The sequence below is a fragment of the Eschrichtius robustus genome, chromosome 10 (genome assembly GCF_028021215.1).
Source record: "Eschrichtius robustus isolate mEscRob2 chromosome 10, mEscRob2.pri, whole genome shotgun sequence".
Lineage (NCBI taxonomy): Eukaryota > Metazoa > Chordata > Mammalia > Artiodactyla > Eschrichtiidae > Eschrichtius > Eschrichtius robustus.
Window position 1 is genome coordinate 38,952,501 of NC_090833.1, and position 17,590 is coordinate 38,970,090.

Here is a 17,590-nt window from a genome sequence, read left to right on the forward strand (position 1 = left end):
CCATGCCTTTTTGATATAAGGCATCAGTGTGCTGTGCAGTTCTCTGGTCAGCCTCAAGGACATGGTGCTTGGATCAGATTGAGGAATGGGGGAGCAGGACAGGGTCAGAATATGGGAATGATGAGGCATGAACTTTGTTCACCCAGTAAGGACATTCTTTCCCTTCACTTTTTCTTACTTTCCCACTCACTTTAAGACATCTTTTGCTTACTCTCAGCTGTATTTTACCCTGGGAGGTAGGTGGCTGCCTGGTCAACATTCCTACCACTGACAGCTGAGTGGTGCTTTTCCTCTGCAAAAAAAAAAAGTCATCAACTGAGCAGCCTGAAAAAATACCCAGGGAGGGGAACCACTTCCCCAGGGTGCCTTCCTAGTAAGGAAACCTCCATGTCAAGTTTAAAGTATGCTCTTCCGATACATTAACATGACCCACATGACAGATTCTTAAGCAGTTGCTGTGCTGTTCCTGGACCCTACGGCAACTAGCCCAGGGTCCAGTAGAGCAACACCTCCGCCGAAATAGTGCCATTCAGGGTTCAGCCCCCCGTAGGAGCTTCTGGTCACTGAGTTCTAAATAATGATTAAGCTGTTGTTTCTTCTTCAGCATTATTTTCAGAAAGTATACCTGTCCTTAACCCTCCTCAAGTATAAAAGACCTATCTTCCCTACTTCTCTAAAGGATATAAAACGTTCAGTGAGGGGGGAGGTGTGGGCTGCTATACATTTTCATTAAGGCTAAGCTAAGCGGCAGAAGACAAAGCCCATCTCCTCAAATTTCATCAGGGAGGAAATGGGCTTTGGGGTGGGGGGTGGGGTGGGGGGGTTGGAGGGGGCACGATATCTATTTCTCAGCAAGAACTCCAGAGGACTGGTCACCTTTTAGCCAAAGCCAAAGGAAGCAATCAGTAAGAGCTGAACTATCTCCTTCCTTTCCCTTACACGTAAGCCCTGAGTTACCCAAAACCCAGAAAACAGAAAAGATACACTATTATTAGATAAATATTTATTGGGGAGAATCAATAATCTCCACAAGGAAGGAGTTATTTCTGGATGGGAAGTCTTCCTCCCTGGAAATTCTGGAGAAGTCTTTTCTGTCTAAACAGTAGAGACAGATGTCTGAACACAGTGCCTTCAGCAGTGCTGAGTGCAGCCAGGGGTGCTTGGCCAGCTTGACACCTGCGGGTGGGGCTTGGATGGGCCACAGGCTCCCTGTGGGACACTGCTGGGGGATGTCTGTGACACAGTCGCTGGTCCTTGAATGCCACAACTTTCTGGGGATGTCTCTTCTTATCTCTGACCTGTCTTGTACTTGGAGGATAACTCTGGCCAGCAAAGATAGCTTCTTGATGGCAGGACTTGGTGTTTGTCACTTTACAGGAGGGATCCCTGTAGTTGAAAGGATGCCCCTGGACAGGCTCTTTCCGGACCTGCACTTCCACCTTTCGCTGAGTTTTCCTAAACTGCACTGGGAAAGGAAGGGGCTCTGGAGAGCAGGTGACATCAATTGCATGCTGACACCCCAGTTTCTCCTCTAGGAACTTCCCGATGTCTGTCACAATTTTCTGAGCTTCAGTTGTCCCAGTAAAGGCAGCTCTACTTTTAACTAGGCCTCTGTTCTGCACAGTTGATATGGGGCTGCCCTTTTCCTGGGCATCTTCTTGCCTTTTGTATTTTATCCCAGAATAAAGCCATTGCAAGAAGTGCTTCATTCTTTTTCTGATATGGCCTTCAGGAAGAGGCTGTCCCTTCTGTGATAGGGTCTGGGAAGACTTGCTCGCAAGTGTCTCCTCTAGTACCATGTCCTGAGTAGGGAAACTCTTCCTCCTAAGTTTGGATGTCCCCAGCCCTGTATCCCCTCCACCAAGCTCTTCTGCCTTGGGCCCCAGAGGGCTCACTCTCTTTGCAGTTGGTGGGAAATTCTTATCCTGGCACCTCCTTAAGGCATGCTTAGGTTCCTGCTGCTGCTCCGTCCTGATTCCTCTGTCCTCCAAATGGACACGCAGCACCTGGGAAGCTCCCATGTCCCCACCTGAGACAGCCTGGGCATGAGTCAGTGAGGCCTCGCAAGTCAAGTTATCTGAAGTGAGGGATGTGTCAGTGGGTTGGCCTTGAGCCTGGCTATGCTCCCTGTTCTCCAGTTTAAAGTTTAACTCCTCACTGAACAGTTGTTCTTTAAGGTCTAATGATTTAGGATCTTGGGGAACTGGTAATTTGGGTGGGGGGCTTTCAGTGGTCACGGTGGTTTCTACTTTATTCTCATTCACATTTATCATTTGGGAGCTCCGTGGCTTGCTAGTTGTCAACATGTCACTAGTTTTTAATTGAAGAGTATCAAGCTCCTCAGCTGTGAATACCTCCCTAGACAATTTGGGCATGGAAACAGGTTCTGACTTCTCCCCCTTTTTGCCCTGTTGCATTTCTCCTTTATCACTGGAACTCACACTCTTATGCTTCGGCTCATATCTGGCCCCAGCTTGCTTTGCAAGCAGCTTTTGGGGATATCTGTTGGCTAGTTGAGTCTGTCTATGACCTGCTTTCCCTGTGATGCAGAGTGAGACAGGCAGACGAGTCGGTCTGGCATCCTTAATTCTCTGAACATCCTCTGCCAGCCCACGGTTGACACCAGAGCGTGATTGTCTCAGGACCCTCTGTCCTCCTTTGCCCACAGGTGAGATGGCAGGGAGAGAACGATCCAGGACAGGGGCTGAATTTGTTGCTCCCACTTTGTCTCCATGGAGAGATTTAGAGCTTCCTCTAAAGGACCTGAAGCTCCCAGATTTGGAGTCTGCCTCCGAAATCACATTGGTTGAGGAGGGCAAGTTGGCATGAGACAAGGACTGGGATGAGTCATCTTTCAATTTAAAGATCTGTATGGATTCAAGGACCTTGGCGGGAAGGGCCCACAGCATCCTCATACGAAACCTTTTAATATGGGCTTCCAGCATCTGTTGTGCACTGGAATCAACAAAAGTCAGGTCCTGGAAGGTATTCAGGGAGTAGGCCTCACCCACTGATGATGGCAAACTTCTCTGTTTTGTTTGGGTGTGGGATTTCACAGAAGGAAGCAATGTTTGCTTCATAGCATGCCATGAACTATGCACAGTCCCAGGGAGCCGACCCTCATTTATTTCCTCAAACTTCTTGCTCAAATGTACTTTTAGGACATTTTCAAGTTGTCTCTGACCTAGACTCTCTGCTGACACCCTTGAATTTTTCTCTGAGAGACTCACCATCTGACTGTTTAGGTCTTTCTCAGAGTCATACCCCAGATCCTTACCTGAAGAGCTCTTTGGGTCATTCAACAGGTGATCTTTTGGGCCATTCTCTAGGCTGTGTCCCAGATCCTTCCCCACATCTTCCTCTAGCTGGAACATTTCTGAGCTCCTCTCATGGAAGCTTCCAGTTTGGCTCAATCCAACATTTACATTTTTGCTACTCTGACTCTTAAACACAGAGATCAGTGAGACTTCATTATTGCTCTCCGACTCAGATGCCTCTGAAAAACTATTTGGAGGCAACATCAGTGACACAGACTCGTAGATTCTGCGGGGCAGGCCCCATCGGTGTTGGATGAGCCTCTTTCGAAGGTGATGCTCTAGTTTCTTCCGAAGTTCATCACTGAGAGGAAACTCCCCAGGAAGGATGGAGATTGAAACATGGGCCTGGGGGGCCCGGTGGCGAGGAGTCTTAGGAGCTGATGGACAAAAGTCTTCCTGAGATCTTTGGACCACAGAGGGTAAACCCCACAAATTTTCCTGTTCTTTCTGCAAAATGTTCCATTCCAGCCGTTGAATTTCAGATGAGGAGAGAGACTCTGACTCATCCTGAGGTCTGTGGAAATGTACCCCACAGATCCTAATCTGGGGTAGAGGATCAGATGGTATGACAGGGAGTGGGGATTGAGGGTCGGCCTGGGACTGGACCTGAGTGAGAGGTAGGGGCTGAGACTGAGGCAGGGTTTGAGGCAAGGGTTCAGGCTGAATCTCAGGCAAGGACAGAGGTAGGGGATCGGGAAGCACTGGTGATTCTTGGCCTGTGGAGGCATTCGAGTTTCTATTGAAAATAAAGATTGAGGAACTGTCAGCCAAGACATGAACAGCAGAGGGCAAGGACTCGCTGTGCAGAGATGGGAGACCCCAGAAGAACTGGATAGGTTTTTGCTGTAAATGGTCCTCCAGGGTCTTAGGATATGGGGGCTGCTGATGCACATGCAGCTCCTTTGGTTTGTCTTTGCTGCTCCAGAAGGGAAGGCAGACTGCTGAGTCACGCTTATCAGCAATTGACTCTAACATTTTCCGTGAAGAATTTTGTTGGTAGTCTGGCCTAAGTTGTTCTGGAAAAGAATCTTTTTTATTTTCCTTTTCCTTCCACATCAGGAAATCGCTCCTCTTTTGGACTTGTCTCTCCAGGAGTGCCAGGACATCAGGGCTGAGAAATGAGAGGTTACCAGGCTCTACAAGGCTGGCTGCAGGGTCTCCCCCAAAAGAGGCCTCTGAAGAATGGAGGGCAAGAAACTCTTGATTGAAATCACATTGTGCCAACGTGGAAGGGAACAAGCCTTTGGCATGAGCTTGCCACCAGGAGAAGTCTGAAATTGACAAGCTTGAATGATCGGTGCCTCTGAGTGCTGGGACATAAGTGGACAACACACCAGGGCTTTCTGGAAGTGAGTTCTCGGGAACAGGCTTCAATAAGATGGCAATTGATTTAGACTGAGTGACAGTTAAAGTGCAGTCTGGCTGTGGTGAAACAGACAGAGTTGGTGGTGCATGATGACAAGCAGAAGAATCGGGGTGATTCACTGCCTGGGACAAATCTGATAAGGGATTGATATCTTGGGAAAGGGTGGGGTCAAGAGAGAAAATGGTATCCGGAGACAAAGTGACCTCTCGTGGGGGAACAGGATCTGCTGTCTGAGTGTCATGTGGTAGGAGATGGGGAAAGGCAAGGGGTTGGGGTGGGGAATAGTCCACAGGGAATTTGGAATCCAAGGAAGGAAAAGGCTCTGGTGCCAGAGAATGACCCAGTGGTGAGGGTGAAAAAAAGTCAACTAAGGGAGTCACTGGGTTAGGGGAGAGAACGGAGGCGGGCAGTGGGGAAGGCTCAAGCAGAGAGGCTGCTGTTAGGTCTCTTGGAGGGACTGTTGAGAAGGCAGGGGACAGAGTAAACGATGACTCAGTCACAGGAGCTGTGGAAGCCAACGGGGACACAGAGGAAGTAGAATCTTCCAGGGCCTCTGGGAATAGCATCCGATTGACCTCAGCAGTTGCCTTATTACACACCTCGCAGAAGGGGTCTGGACATAAGAGTTGACGAAAGCGGGTGGTGTCATCGTGCCGGCCCAGGGGGCTGCAGAAGACAGGAAGTACAAAGATGCAACCAGGACCAGAACAAGGAAAGGGGGACCTGCTGGCCTGGCAGGGGTGGGGTCATTTGAAGCCTGCTGCCCCTTCACATTGCTCCACATCCATGAGTTCACAACATGCTCAGTAGCCCTCACCTCAAGGCCTTCATCACATACTCATTCCTATGCTACCCCCGGCCAGGACTACAGCAGGTGGCACTGAATCCCTGGAATGCATAGAACATGCTAAGGAGGGATCAGGAAAGAAGGGGAAAGACTAGTCACCTTTTCAGAATAGAAATCAGCTTCGTTTTCTCCTCTGTTTCTGTCTGGTGACATCTCCAACCTGAGAAACCAGTAGAGTGGGTTATATGTAATGAAGGTAGACGCATAGGTATAATAAAGGAGTCCCCTTACGGGAAACCGTTGGGATATTAGACTCTGAAAGACCCAAGAATCAGTAGATGAGGTCAAATGGTCAATGACATTAACATGTGTATGTTGCTTCTTGTAAAGCACTTTCACATGCATTTTATCTCATGTGATGCTCAAAAACACCATGTGAAGCCCAGAGATCAGTGTTGCCTTAGAGAGGGATCTGATCATCCAGGAAGTCAAAGGACTTTTACAAAGTCAGGACACAGAAGTTCTGACTCTTGACATCTCACATGGCCACCTGTTGGGAAACACCCATTGCCCAGGTCCATCACTGCTTCATGCCCAGCGATGAGCAGAGCAGGGAATCTGAGAAGTGTCTCAGGCTCTGACTGCCTTCCCATAAGCCTCTCCTCTGAGAACTCTGGTTTCTGAGAGAAACTGTATCTAGCAGTTGACATCCTCAGAGATCAGGGACCTTGGACCTCATGGAAAAGGCAGGAAGGGTCACCCTTGGAGAGTTCAGATGGGATAGGCAGAACCTTACCTTTCGGTGTTCCACCTTTCCTTCTCCTCTTGGCTGTGCCCTGATGCTGAGAACAAAAAGAAAAGAATGAAGGGCTGGGGCTCATTTCTCTCACTCCTCTCTAGGAAACTCGGATATTCATTATCCGTGAATAATATGACTCTATTTTAATTAATAGAACTTTATGTTCCTTCCTTTTATCAATTTTAAAGGTTTAAAAATGCTTTCAATTTTTTTCTTCTTTGACAAACTCAAAGAAGGACTTTTGTCTATGAGGTCCACACTTGATATTCTCAGTCAGAAGTCATCAGCCCAAGGAGGGCACAGCATCTGAGGCCAACAGTCACGTCCATGTCCCTCAGATAGGACCCTGTATCCTGGAGCTCAGGCTCCAGCCTCTGCTCAGAGGCTCTCAGAGGCTCAGCATTGCTGCTCTGATCAGCCCAGCACAAAGGAAGGCTCTGTCGAGTGATGCCTGACGTGAGAATGTGACTCACGATCAAGCATTGGGGAACTCTGTTCTCCTGCAGAGATCCCAAACTCTCTAAATAACCCAACCCAGGGCCACAAAGTTACTGCAAAGTTATCGCTTGGGATTTTATCCTGGAATCTCCAAACACTCAGATGGGCCATGGGCTTCAACTGGAAGCCTCAGTCCTCCCTGAACTCCTGGCCCTGCCTGGCCTCTTTCCCTAGAAGGATGATATTCTATCCTCTCCTTGAACTTCCCATCTTAGGTGTCTCTCTGAGCCAACCAAACTCATTTTAAAATGTGGGAATAGAAATGGAAACAACAATAAAGAATCTCTGTTGGGGGCTCACCCAGGGGTACTTACCTTTCGGATGTCTTTGGTTTTACTGAAGGTAGGTGAAAATGGCAAGCTCACCAGGTACCACAGGAACAGAAGAAGCAACCCCAACCCGCACGGGATGACGAGGTTTTGGTCAATATCCAAGGATGTTGAGCCAAAGCTCAGACATGGGTCAGTAGCGCTGTTCAAAAATGAGAGAGCATTCCATTTTCTGAATTCCATTGCCTGAATCACAAGGCTGCCTGAAGTTACTGAGCACTGAGAGTGCGGGCGCAGTCCCAGGCCTGCATCACAGAGCACTGAAGAGTCACAAAGCCTTTGAGTGTGGGGGAGGGGACAACATGGAGAGGGTGTGTCCACAGCCCCTCCCCCCACCCACCAGTTCAGCAGACCCTTCCGCCGCTGCTGGGCCGCTGCTGGGCCTTCCAGGTCCCTCTGCCCTACCCTGCCATCCTATTTTCCAACTCCATCCTTTCATGGTTTCATATATTTACAGTAATGAAGTTTTCTGCTTGTCCCATCTGTAACCCAGATACTACCTGGGTCCCCTTTACTGTTTGATAGAAACTTGACTTGGGTCTCACCAATTCCACTGCCTTAAATGTCTGAAATACTGTCTGGAATTTTTGCTTGTACCCACACATTTATACTCAGGATCATATATGTCCTTAAATCCATCTTTCCTATAGAATCTTTTCGCTACACAAACCCAGTTATAAAGAACTTAGAAGTTCTTTTATCCAGTTTTGTGAATGTTGAATAGGAAATTTTGCTTTTTGTTGCAGTCAGCCGTTACCATCTTCAGTCAGAGGGGCTGACTCAAATAATTAAAATGAATAATTCATTATTCAACATTCACAAAACTTAAGTTACTATAAAATAAATGTAAATAATTAAACTTTCACGAGATCTTGAGAAGAAGTCTGTAGCACTTATTTTTCTGAAGTTAGTGAAGCTTAAACTGCATAAAGACTTTTAGGACATGCTACACACACACACACCCTTTGACAAACCAATCTGGTATTTTCAAATCTAAGAATAAAGTGTTTTCTCATTTTATTCCAATCTTCCATCTTTTGTTTTGACCCTACTTCTTCTTACTCTACCTAAAATACAGACAGTCGCTGCACTCTACGTCAATTTTCTAACATGTGCACAAATCCCTGCCCTAGTCAGTTTGGGCTGCCGTAACAAAACACCATAGACTGGGGGCTTAAACAACAAACACTTATTTCTCATAGTTCTGGAGGCTGGGAAGTCTGAAATGAAGGCAACAGCAGATTCTGTGTCTGGTGAGACCTACTTCCTGGTTCGTAAACAGCTGTCTTCTCCCAGCAACCCTGCAGAAAAAGTGGGTGAGAGAGCTCTGTGAGGTCTCTTCTATAAGAGCACTAATTCCATTCATGAAGGCTCCACTGTTATGACCTAATCACCTCCCAAAGGCCCCATCTCCTAATACTATGATATCATATTGGGCTTAGGGTTTCAACATATGAGTTTGGTGGGACACAAATATTCTGTCCGTAACACTACCCAAAGGCTGTGCTAAGTCCTCTGGTGGCAGGGTGGGACCTAGGAATGTCAAAGCCTTAGAGAAGAATCAAGCCTTGAGCAGCCTTACCTGATTATCCTTGTGGGCCCTGTAAATATAATCTTTTCTTAAGTGTGCCTTGCCACAAAGGCTGAGAAGCTCTGCTCTATATAATCATCCCCATAAATGTTTGAAAATCAACTACCTGCCACGCTTTTTTTCAGGCTCCTCTCGTCAGGTTTAAATAATCCCAGTATTTCCGTCCCCTCTTCCTACATTTTCCTTTCTAAACTCTTTATCTTCATGATAGCTGTTCTCTGAACTGTCTCCTAATTTCTCATGTCTTTCTTAAACTGTGGTGCCCTTCATTTGACACCCATGGCCTAGCACAGTTACTTGATCTCCTGTGAAAGGGTCAGACAGCCTTCAAACCCACAGAGTCTTCTTTCAATTATGCAGGAACAGGTAACCTACCCTGAGGATAAAATCTGCCAAGAGGCACCACTTCCTCCTGACCTTGATATACAGCCTCAGCCAAGTTTTCATTTAATAAATATTTACTGCTGGAAACTAGGAGACACAAGTACCTGTAAGTCACAGCCTCTGTCCTTAAGGACCTCATGGTGCAGTTTTAGGGGAAAGCCCTACACAGGTCAAGAGTTACATAACCGCACAGGAGAGGTCCCCCATGGCATTTGTGAATTGGCAAGTGATCTCTGGAATAGATCAAAGAAGGGACAGATGCTATGGGTGATAACTGCTCAGACATTTTATGCTCCTTAGGAAGGTATCCCTGCACGCCTCTCCAATTTTCTGATACAAATTAACGATTCTTGGAGAAGATGGTTAAAGAAGAGCTTTTCTCTTTTAAAAGGGCACATGTTGGCTAGATATCCTTACATACATTTGTGTGCCTTGCGTGTAAAACTTACAAGAAGTTTCAATAAAAAGGCTTTTCCCAAAATGTTAATAAGATTCCTTTTCAGAACCTGGTAGAGCTCCTTCAAAATTTAAAGAAACAAAGGACTAAATGTACAGTACTTTTTTTTTTCTTTTTGTACCAACCACAAATAAACTCCATTGGTATTTAGTAGGAGAAGTTCACAGCACTTATCCTTCCTAGACTAACATCAATTATAAATTATAAATTTATTTGTCTAATTTATAAAACATTTTCCTTTCAGCGATCTCAGTGGATTTCCACAAACATCCTGTGATGTAAACAGTACAGGTATTACTGTGCCCATTTTATCAGTGAATAAAACTGAAGCTCAGAGACGGGAAGAAACTTCCTTAGATTGTTCAGCAAGTAAGTAGTAGAGCCCTGACTACTAAATTCCCCACATTCTCAATGCTACTATTTTAAACAATATAAATAAGTGACTTCTTAAAAAGTATGCCCTGGTACTAAAATTAAAGTGGTTATGTGATTGAGATTATTCACTTTATCCATTAAATGATGCCAAATTTGGGAAGTAAAGAAAAGCTATTTTTGGCATCCTATCACCTCTTAGGTACCTTTTCCTTTTCATTCTTAGCACCAGTATCTTGCTAGGTTTTCTCTATTGCCCTCTTAAAACCTACTTTCAAGAACTCTATTACATATGACTCTCAGTAAGGTATAAATGAATAATAAAAGTTTAAAATGTCATCCCTCCCAGGAACACATTTCACACATTTTACATATATCTAACCCCAAAGCCTTGTAATAAAACTCTCACCAGAGCATTTCAGGCAGCCATCCTGAGGTGGCAGTGGTGGCTTTTAGTAGAGTGAGATCTTCTCCTCTCCACCCAATGACATCTTCCCAGTTGACCTTCGTCACCACACAGAAGTCTGGTCCCAGATTTCAGGCTGCACATGGTTAGATTATCCCCAAGGAAGAGTATTTTCCAAAAGCTGTACTAGAATAGTATGCTGCCTGTTGGAGGAGACTCAGTAGGGATAAGTCATTCGTCTAGGATTGTCACATGTCCTCAGTGCCCTCACTCACATCCTGGCCACAGTCCCAGGGATGAGCCACGTAGAGGGAGCTTTTTTTAGGTTACCAAAAAGCCTGAAGAACAACAGATTCTAGAGCAGAATCCTTTAAAACTGCACTTAACACTGCCGCTTTAAGATGTTCTTCATTCATACACACACCACACTTTCATTGAACTCTACCATGTAGTATTTCCAGTAGAAATATCAAGAAAGTAAGGCATTGCCTCTGCCCTCAGGCAGGTCATAGTTCAGTAAGTAAGGCCTGCAAACAACTATAATAAAGTGATACGAACTATAAAAGAAGTAGGAATAAGAACACAATGAAAATACAGGTAAAGGAGCAATTAATTCTTCTGCCAGGAGGGAGACAAGAGAGAGGCAGGGAAAATTTCAGAGGTGGTGCCAACTGAGATGGGCCTTGTGAGCTCACCTCCTCCTCCTCCTCTCCGTCCTTGCCCTGGCCCTCTTCCTGTTCCTCACCCCCTTCCTCCTCATCTTCCTTTTCTTCTTTCTTTAGACTTTAATTTTTAGAGCAGTTTAAGGTTCACAACAAAACTGAGCAGAAAATACAGAGTTCCCATATGCCATCTGACCCCCCCAACACCCCTCCACACACACACACAACCTCTTCCACTATCAACATCCAGCACCAGGACTTCCCTGGTGGCGCAGTGGTTACGCCTGCCAATGCAGGGGACATGGGTTCGATCCCTGGTCCGGGAAGACCCTATATGCCACGGAGCAGCTAAGCCTGTGCACCACAACTACTGAGGCAGTGCTCTAGAGCCTGTGAGCCACAACTACTGAGCCCGCAAGCCACAACTACTGAAGCCCGCGTACCTAGAGCCCATGCTCCACAACAAGAGAAGCCACTGCAATGAGAAGCCTGTGCACCGCAACGAAGAGTAGCCCCCGCTCACTGCAACTAGAGAAAGCCTGCCTGCAGCAAAAGAAGACCCAACACAGCAGAAAGGAAGGGAAGGAGAGGAGAGGAGAGGAGAGGGGAGGGGAGGGGAGGGGAGGGGAGGGGAGGGGAGGGGAGAGGAGAGGAGGGGAGAGGAGAGGAGAGGAGAGGAGAGGAAAGGAAAGGAAAGGAGGGAGGAAGGAAATTTAAAAAAAAAAAAATTCAGCACCAGAGTGGGACATGTGTTACAATCGTACCTACATTGACATTTCATTATCACCCAGAGCCCATAGTCTACATGAGTTTAGACAAGTGTATAGTGACATGTATCCCCCATTGTAGTATCACACAGAGTAGTTTCACGGCCCTGAAAATCCTCTGTGCTCTGCCTCTTCACTGCATCCTCCACCCTAACCCCTGGCAACCACCAATCTTTTTACTGTCTCCAGTGTTTTGCCTTTTCCAGAATGTCATAGAGTTGAAATCATACAGTGTGTATGTAGCCTTTTCAGATTGGCTTCTTTCACTTAGTAATATGCATTTAAGGTTCCTCCATGTATTTTCATGGCTTAATAGCTCATTTTTTTCAGTGTTGAATGAATACTATTCAGTTGTCTGGATGTACCACAGTTGATTTACCCATTCACCTTAGACATCTTGTTGCTTCCCAGTTTTGGCACCTATGAATAAAGCTCCTATAAGCTCTTTTTTTTAAAAAAACACGTTGTTGAGGCATAATTCACATACCATATAATTCACCCATTAAAAGTGTACAGTTCAATGACTTTTAGTATATTCACAATGTTGTGCATCCATCACTACAATCAATTTGAGAACATTTTCATCACTCTAAAAAAGAAACTCTGTTCCCCCTAGCCTTCACCCTTCAATCTCATCACTCTCCCCAGCCCTAGGTTACCACTAATCTACTTTCTCTATAGATTTGTCAATTCCAGACATTCATATAAATGGAATTATACAATATGTGGCCTTTCATATCTGGCTTCTTTCACTTAGCATAATGTTTTCAAGGTTAGTCCATGTTGTAACATGTATCAGTACTTCACTTATTTTCATGGCAAGTAATATTTCATTTTATGGATATACCACATTTTGTTTATACACTGATCAGCTGATGAACATTTGGTTTGTTTCCACTTTCAGCTATTATGAATAAAGCTGCTATGAACATTTGTGTACACATTTTGGTGCGGACATATGTTTTCATTTCTTGCTTATTCATTTTTGCAATAACTTAAAGTCACACTTTGTCTAAGTTGGTTGTTTTCTGAGATTTTGGTAATATAACCATATCAGACTCCCTATGAAATGAAGGCTTTGGAGTCTAAATGCAGTTTTTGTCAAGTGTCTGGGTGCATCAATTTGCCCTCCTGCCAACACTCTCAAAATTAGCCCTTGAGTCAGCAGGAATGATGGTGATGCATAACGCTTAACATTTAAAAGTAACGAACACCTTATGTTCTCAAGTTTCTATTCTTAGAAAATCAGAAGAGGGTGTGGGAAGAGAAAGTGCAATCCAGCCAAAGTGAACATGAGCAAACCTATAACATATATAAAAGTGCATGTCTGGTCACACTAAAGCATTGGGCATGTGTCTGAGGATGACAGTAGCAAAAAAAATGAGGCTGAAAAAGAAGGGGACTCAACTGTGAATGCTTTGAATGACAGTTTAAGAAGCCTGAACTCTGGACCAAGGCAGTGGGAAGCTAAGGTTTTCATAACCAGAAGAATGTCATTCCCAGATCTCTGTTTTGGAAAGATGACTGGAAAGGTAACTGAGAGTTAGGGGGAAATATGCAAATTATATCACATAGGACTCTTTCTCGTGCAGATGATAGAAAACCTAATGAATTCTAGCTTGAGCAAAAATTTTAATTTATTGGCTTCTACTGCTCTACAACACAGGAGCAGATTCAGCTTCTGATTTGCTACCTCTTGGTTCTGCTTTCTTGGTGTTGACTCATTCTCAAGCCACTTCTCTTATAGTCCCAAGATGGCATCCAGCCAGGAAAAACAGAATTGTTGTCCCAGTTTCTCAACCAAAGTCCCAACATCCAAGTGACTGGGACCAGCTCAGGTCATATGAACACCCATGAAATAATTACTGGGAACCAGAGAATACTACTGGCCTAGTCTAGGTCAGTGCTACTCAAAGTGTGGTCCGTGGACCAATGCCTGTTACCACATTTTTGCTACCATCTGCAACAAGATAAGTATAGACAATGGAATATTACTCAGCCATAAAAAGAAATGAAATTGAGTTATTTGTAGTGAGGTGGATGGACCTAGAGTCTGTCATATGGAGTGAAATAAGTCAGAAAGAGAAAAACAAATACCATATGCTAACACATATATATGGAATCTAAACACACAAAAATGGTTCTGAAGAACCTAGGGGCAGGACAGGAATAAAGACACAGAGAATGGACTTGAGGACACGGGGAGGGGGAAGGGTAAGCTGGGACGAAGTGAGAGAGTGGCATGGACATATATACACCACCAAATGTAAAATAGATAGCTAGTGGGAAACAGCCGCATAGCACAGGGAGATCAGCTCGGTTCTTTGCGGCCACCTAGAGGGTTGGGATAGGGAGGGTGGGAGGGAGACGCAAGAGGGAGGAGATATGGGGATATATGTATACATATAGCTGATTCACTGTGTTACACAGCAGAAACTAACACACCATTGTAAAGCAATTATACTCCAATAAAGATGTTCTAAAAAAAAAAAAAGGTAAGTATAGAAACTGAGGATGGTTAGAAACTTGTACTGCAATTTGAGAGAGTAATTAAATTTAAAAACTGAGGCTTATACTTTGTATGTCATAGTTCGTGTGTCATTTTTCCAGTGATTCATTTTTACTATATTTTATACAAGTACCAGTCCACAGTGGATGGGGGTGTGGGAGATGAAGCAAACTGGTCCTTCACCACAGACAATCTGAGAAACTGTGGTCTCATATACATGGTCCACTGTGAAGCCTGTGGGTGAATCAACATTCTGGAAGCACACAGGGAGACTTTGGGGAGCTCTTTCCCCCTTGCCATGAAAGAAGGCAAAAATAAATGTCCACTATAATCGGGATCTTAGCTGGAGAGAGGAAGGACAGTCCCAGACTTACTTTAGCTCTCTTATTTTCTCATGCTTTTTTCCACGTTGACCTGCCCTTATTCAGAGTCCCTAGTAAGAATTTACTCTGCATAAGCTTTGGATATGGCCAGTTTAATAGGCTAAACATTACATGGGCATTCACCTACCTTGCCCATTAGAACTTTTATTACTAGAATCAAAGCATTTGAATGGCTCTCTTAAGCCATTAAGAGAAAAACAACTTTGAGCTAGACTAACACAAGGTAATTACTAAGCTGAGCCAAATTCCTCTGCCATGCTCTTGGCACTGAGGTATGGAAACTCTACAGCCCTATAAGAGGTCTGAAGGAAAAAAATGTCTTATACAAATTTCAGGGGTCTAAGTTTCTCATTAAAAATACATTTTAGAAAATTGTTTTAAGTTAACTTGCTAGGGCAGTTGTATGGCAAGGAAACGGGTGCAGCAATTTGTCAAATTGCAGCTTTCATCTCTCTTTTAAAATAATATGGAAACAATAAAAACACAATTAAAACTAAAATTAAAAAAGCATAATCTGAAAGAGTATTTTGATTTTTTTCTAATTAAAGCTCTGCAATTAAAGTTTTGCTGGAGAACAACCTGTGTTTTTAATCTCACAAAGGGCTAATAAACGCACAGAATTTGAGATGTCTGCTAAAACTCAGAGCTGGAAGTGACCTTGGAGAACCTTCTAGTCTGGCTTTCTCATTTTACAAATTGGAAACTGAGGCCAGAGCAGGTTTATTTCTTTTTTCCTTAATCCTTTCTTTCGTGTGTGTGTGTGTGTGTTTTCTCTTGGTGTCTGCACATAATTTAGTCACTCAATATAGGACTTAATTCGTTCCAGTATGAAGACAAAGACTCAACAAACACCAAATTTTATGCAGTACTACCTCGAAATCTGCAATTTTTGCCTAAGTGAACTTCACAAACCATTGAGATAGTAATGCTTTTTTGTGAAAACCAAATGGAAATACAGCATGTGCCTTCATGCCTTCTGCAATAAAATAAGCTGAATGTAACTTCAATATTCCTTGGTGACCCCAGCTTAGTCTAATAAACAGCTGTAATACTGCAGAGGAGCAGGTGTAGGCGGTCTGGGACATGGACACAAATGTGCACTGTCTCCAGCAGTGCCCCACAAACCTGCTATCATTTTAAAAATCCATCACCTGTATTTTAGGAGTTTACCTCTTTTTCATATAAACACAACAATTGTTTGTCAAATATACATACGCAGTGCAAAACTGACCTATGACAGAACTGCCTTTAGCAGGTCACAGGGCTACCCTAAAGAGTTAATGTAGTTTGGATCACTTTTATCCCCTCAGGGGGTGAGGGAACCACAGGAAGGAAATGGAATATAACAAATAATATAAGATTTGGTGGGTACTTAATTTGTGCCCCAAACTTTCACTCATTTCATTTCTTAACTATCTTGTGAGAGAAGAAATATTTCTCTCACTTCACAGATAACAAGACTGAGCCCCAGAAAGATTAAATAACTTGCCCAAGGCCATAAAAGCTAAAAAGTGACAAAGTAAGGATTTGAACCAAGCTTGCTTTGGTCCCAGACGTGCATCTTCAATCCACACGATACTGTCTCAGAGAGTAGAGTCACTGGGTCTTGATCACTGACTTCATTTTAACATGCCAGGAGCTATATTTTGCTGTATAACAAACCACCTCAAAAATTAGTGGCTTGAAACAATGAACATTTTATCTGCTCATAATTCTGCAATCTGGGCTGGGCTTGGCTGGGTGACCCTTCTGTTGATCTTACTGATGGCTACTCACGTGGATTCATCCAGCTGGCAGGTCAGCAGGGGCCTGGGCTTGACTGAGACACTGGGATGGCCAGGCTTGTCTCTCAGGGCCTCTCCCTCTTATGTGGCTTTTCTGACAGCCTCTCCACATAGCTCTAGCAGGCTAACAGAATCCTTATAAAGCAGATCATGGCTCTGCAGAGAACAAAAGCAGAACTTCTTAAGGCTTAGAACAAGAACTGATAGAGCATCACTCTGCCACTTGCAGTTAATTAAAATAAGTCATACTCCCAACTCAGGTTCTAAGAAAGAGGACTACACAGAGGCAAATACTGGGAGATCACGGGGGGCCAACAATGTAACAGTGGTCGCTATACTCTTCTGAAACTGTGCACAATCAACTGTAAAAGTTGCTGTTTCTTCTATACCTTCCATTTTTCTTATGTCCAGTTTTTCACTCTTTCCCTATTTGTTTCTCTACTTTCTCCTACCATTTCTTAGCTTTTCTGCGTTGTAACTGGCCTTCCCTAGGCAGCCACAAATAAAGGGTGCCTCTCCTTCAGAGCAGTGAACTGACCAGTCACATCTTGTCAACCCTGTTCTTCAGGTCATCAGTTTTTGCAGCTAAAGTGTTCTACTGACAGAGGTTTCTCTGTCTAGGTTATTGTTTCATTTTGCTTTGCTTTATAAACTGGGTTCAAAGCTGGAAGTCTAATTTAAAGGAAATAGGACGTTACTGCCTCAAGAAGCAACTTAAGTGAGTACATTTAAAAGCTTCACCCTTATAAATAAAATCTAGAATCTATCATACTCCTCTTCAGTTTTACCTGCAAGAAGGCAAGATGTCCAGTTCAATGGCCAAGGCAACAAATCAATGTTTATCATGTTTTACATGCTTCAAATTCCTTTAGCAGTCATTCACCAGGGCAGAGAAGGAAGAGAGGCCTGTAGGAATCAGATAATTGCCAGCATTACAATTCTAGTTCACAGCAGGTTACTTCTTACACGTAGCTAAAATGAGATCAGATTATATTTCCATTGAGTCATTCAACCTGTCTGATCACTGCTTTCCGCCGTCAGGAGAGTTTCAAGAGTACCAAGAATTAGCTAGGGCCATGAGAACTTGCTGTACAGATACCACAAGCATGAAGAGGGCAAAGGAAGTAAGAGAAAAAAATTGTAAACACCCAAGGTGAAAATTCTTGCAGAAGGGGATCA

At 44.1% G+C, this 17,590-nt stretch overlaps 1 protein-coding gene across 2 annotated transcripts; it reads right to left on the bottom strand.

Annotated features, from left to right (window-relative positions):
* Positions 1–1,016: 1,016 nt before the first annotated feature.
* Positions 1,017–16,436, bottom strand: LOC137770213 (spermatogenesis-associated protein 31D4-like). 2 transcript variants are annotated; one of them, XM_068552758.1, is made up of 6 exons: positions 16,404–16,436; positions 10,310–10,442; positions 7,082–7,238; positions 6,267–6,312; positions 5,630–5,690; positions 1,017–5,349 (listed from the first exon to the last, which is right to left on the bottom strand). In XM_068552758.1, the coding sequence occupies exons 2-6, from the start codon at positions 10,315–10,317 to the stop codon at positions 1,041–1,043; spliced, it is 4,581 nt and encodes a 1,526-aa protein (XP_068408859.1). In that variant the 5' UTR covers positions 10,318–10,442; positions 16,404–16,436; the 3' UTR covers positions 1,017–1,040. The 2 variants fall into 2 exon arrangements, with proteins under 2 accessions (XP_068408859.1, XP_068408858.1); XM_068552757.1 differs by lacking the exon at positions 16,404–16,436 and adding an exon at positions 11,002–11,071 and having other exon boundaries at positions 10,310–10,509.
* Positions 16,437–17,590: the final 1,154 nt, after the last annotated feature.

Bases quoted from the DNA above. Each gene is read 5' to 3' on its own strand.
- LOC137770213 (XM_068552758.1), bottom strand. The intron at 6,313-7,081 runs GTAAGTACCCCT...TTTTGTTCTCAG, and splicing joins AAACCAAAGACATCCGAAAG to CATCAGGGCACAGCCAAGAG. The intron at 5,350-5,629 runs GTGACTAGTCTT...TGTCTTCTGCAG, and splicing joins CTGATTTCTATTCTGAAAAG to CCCCCTGGGCCGGCACGATG.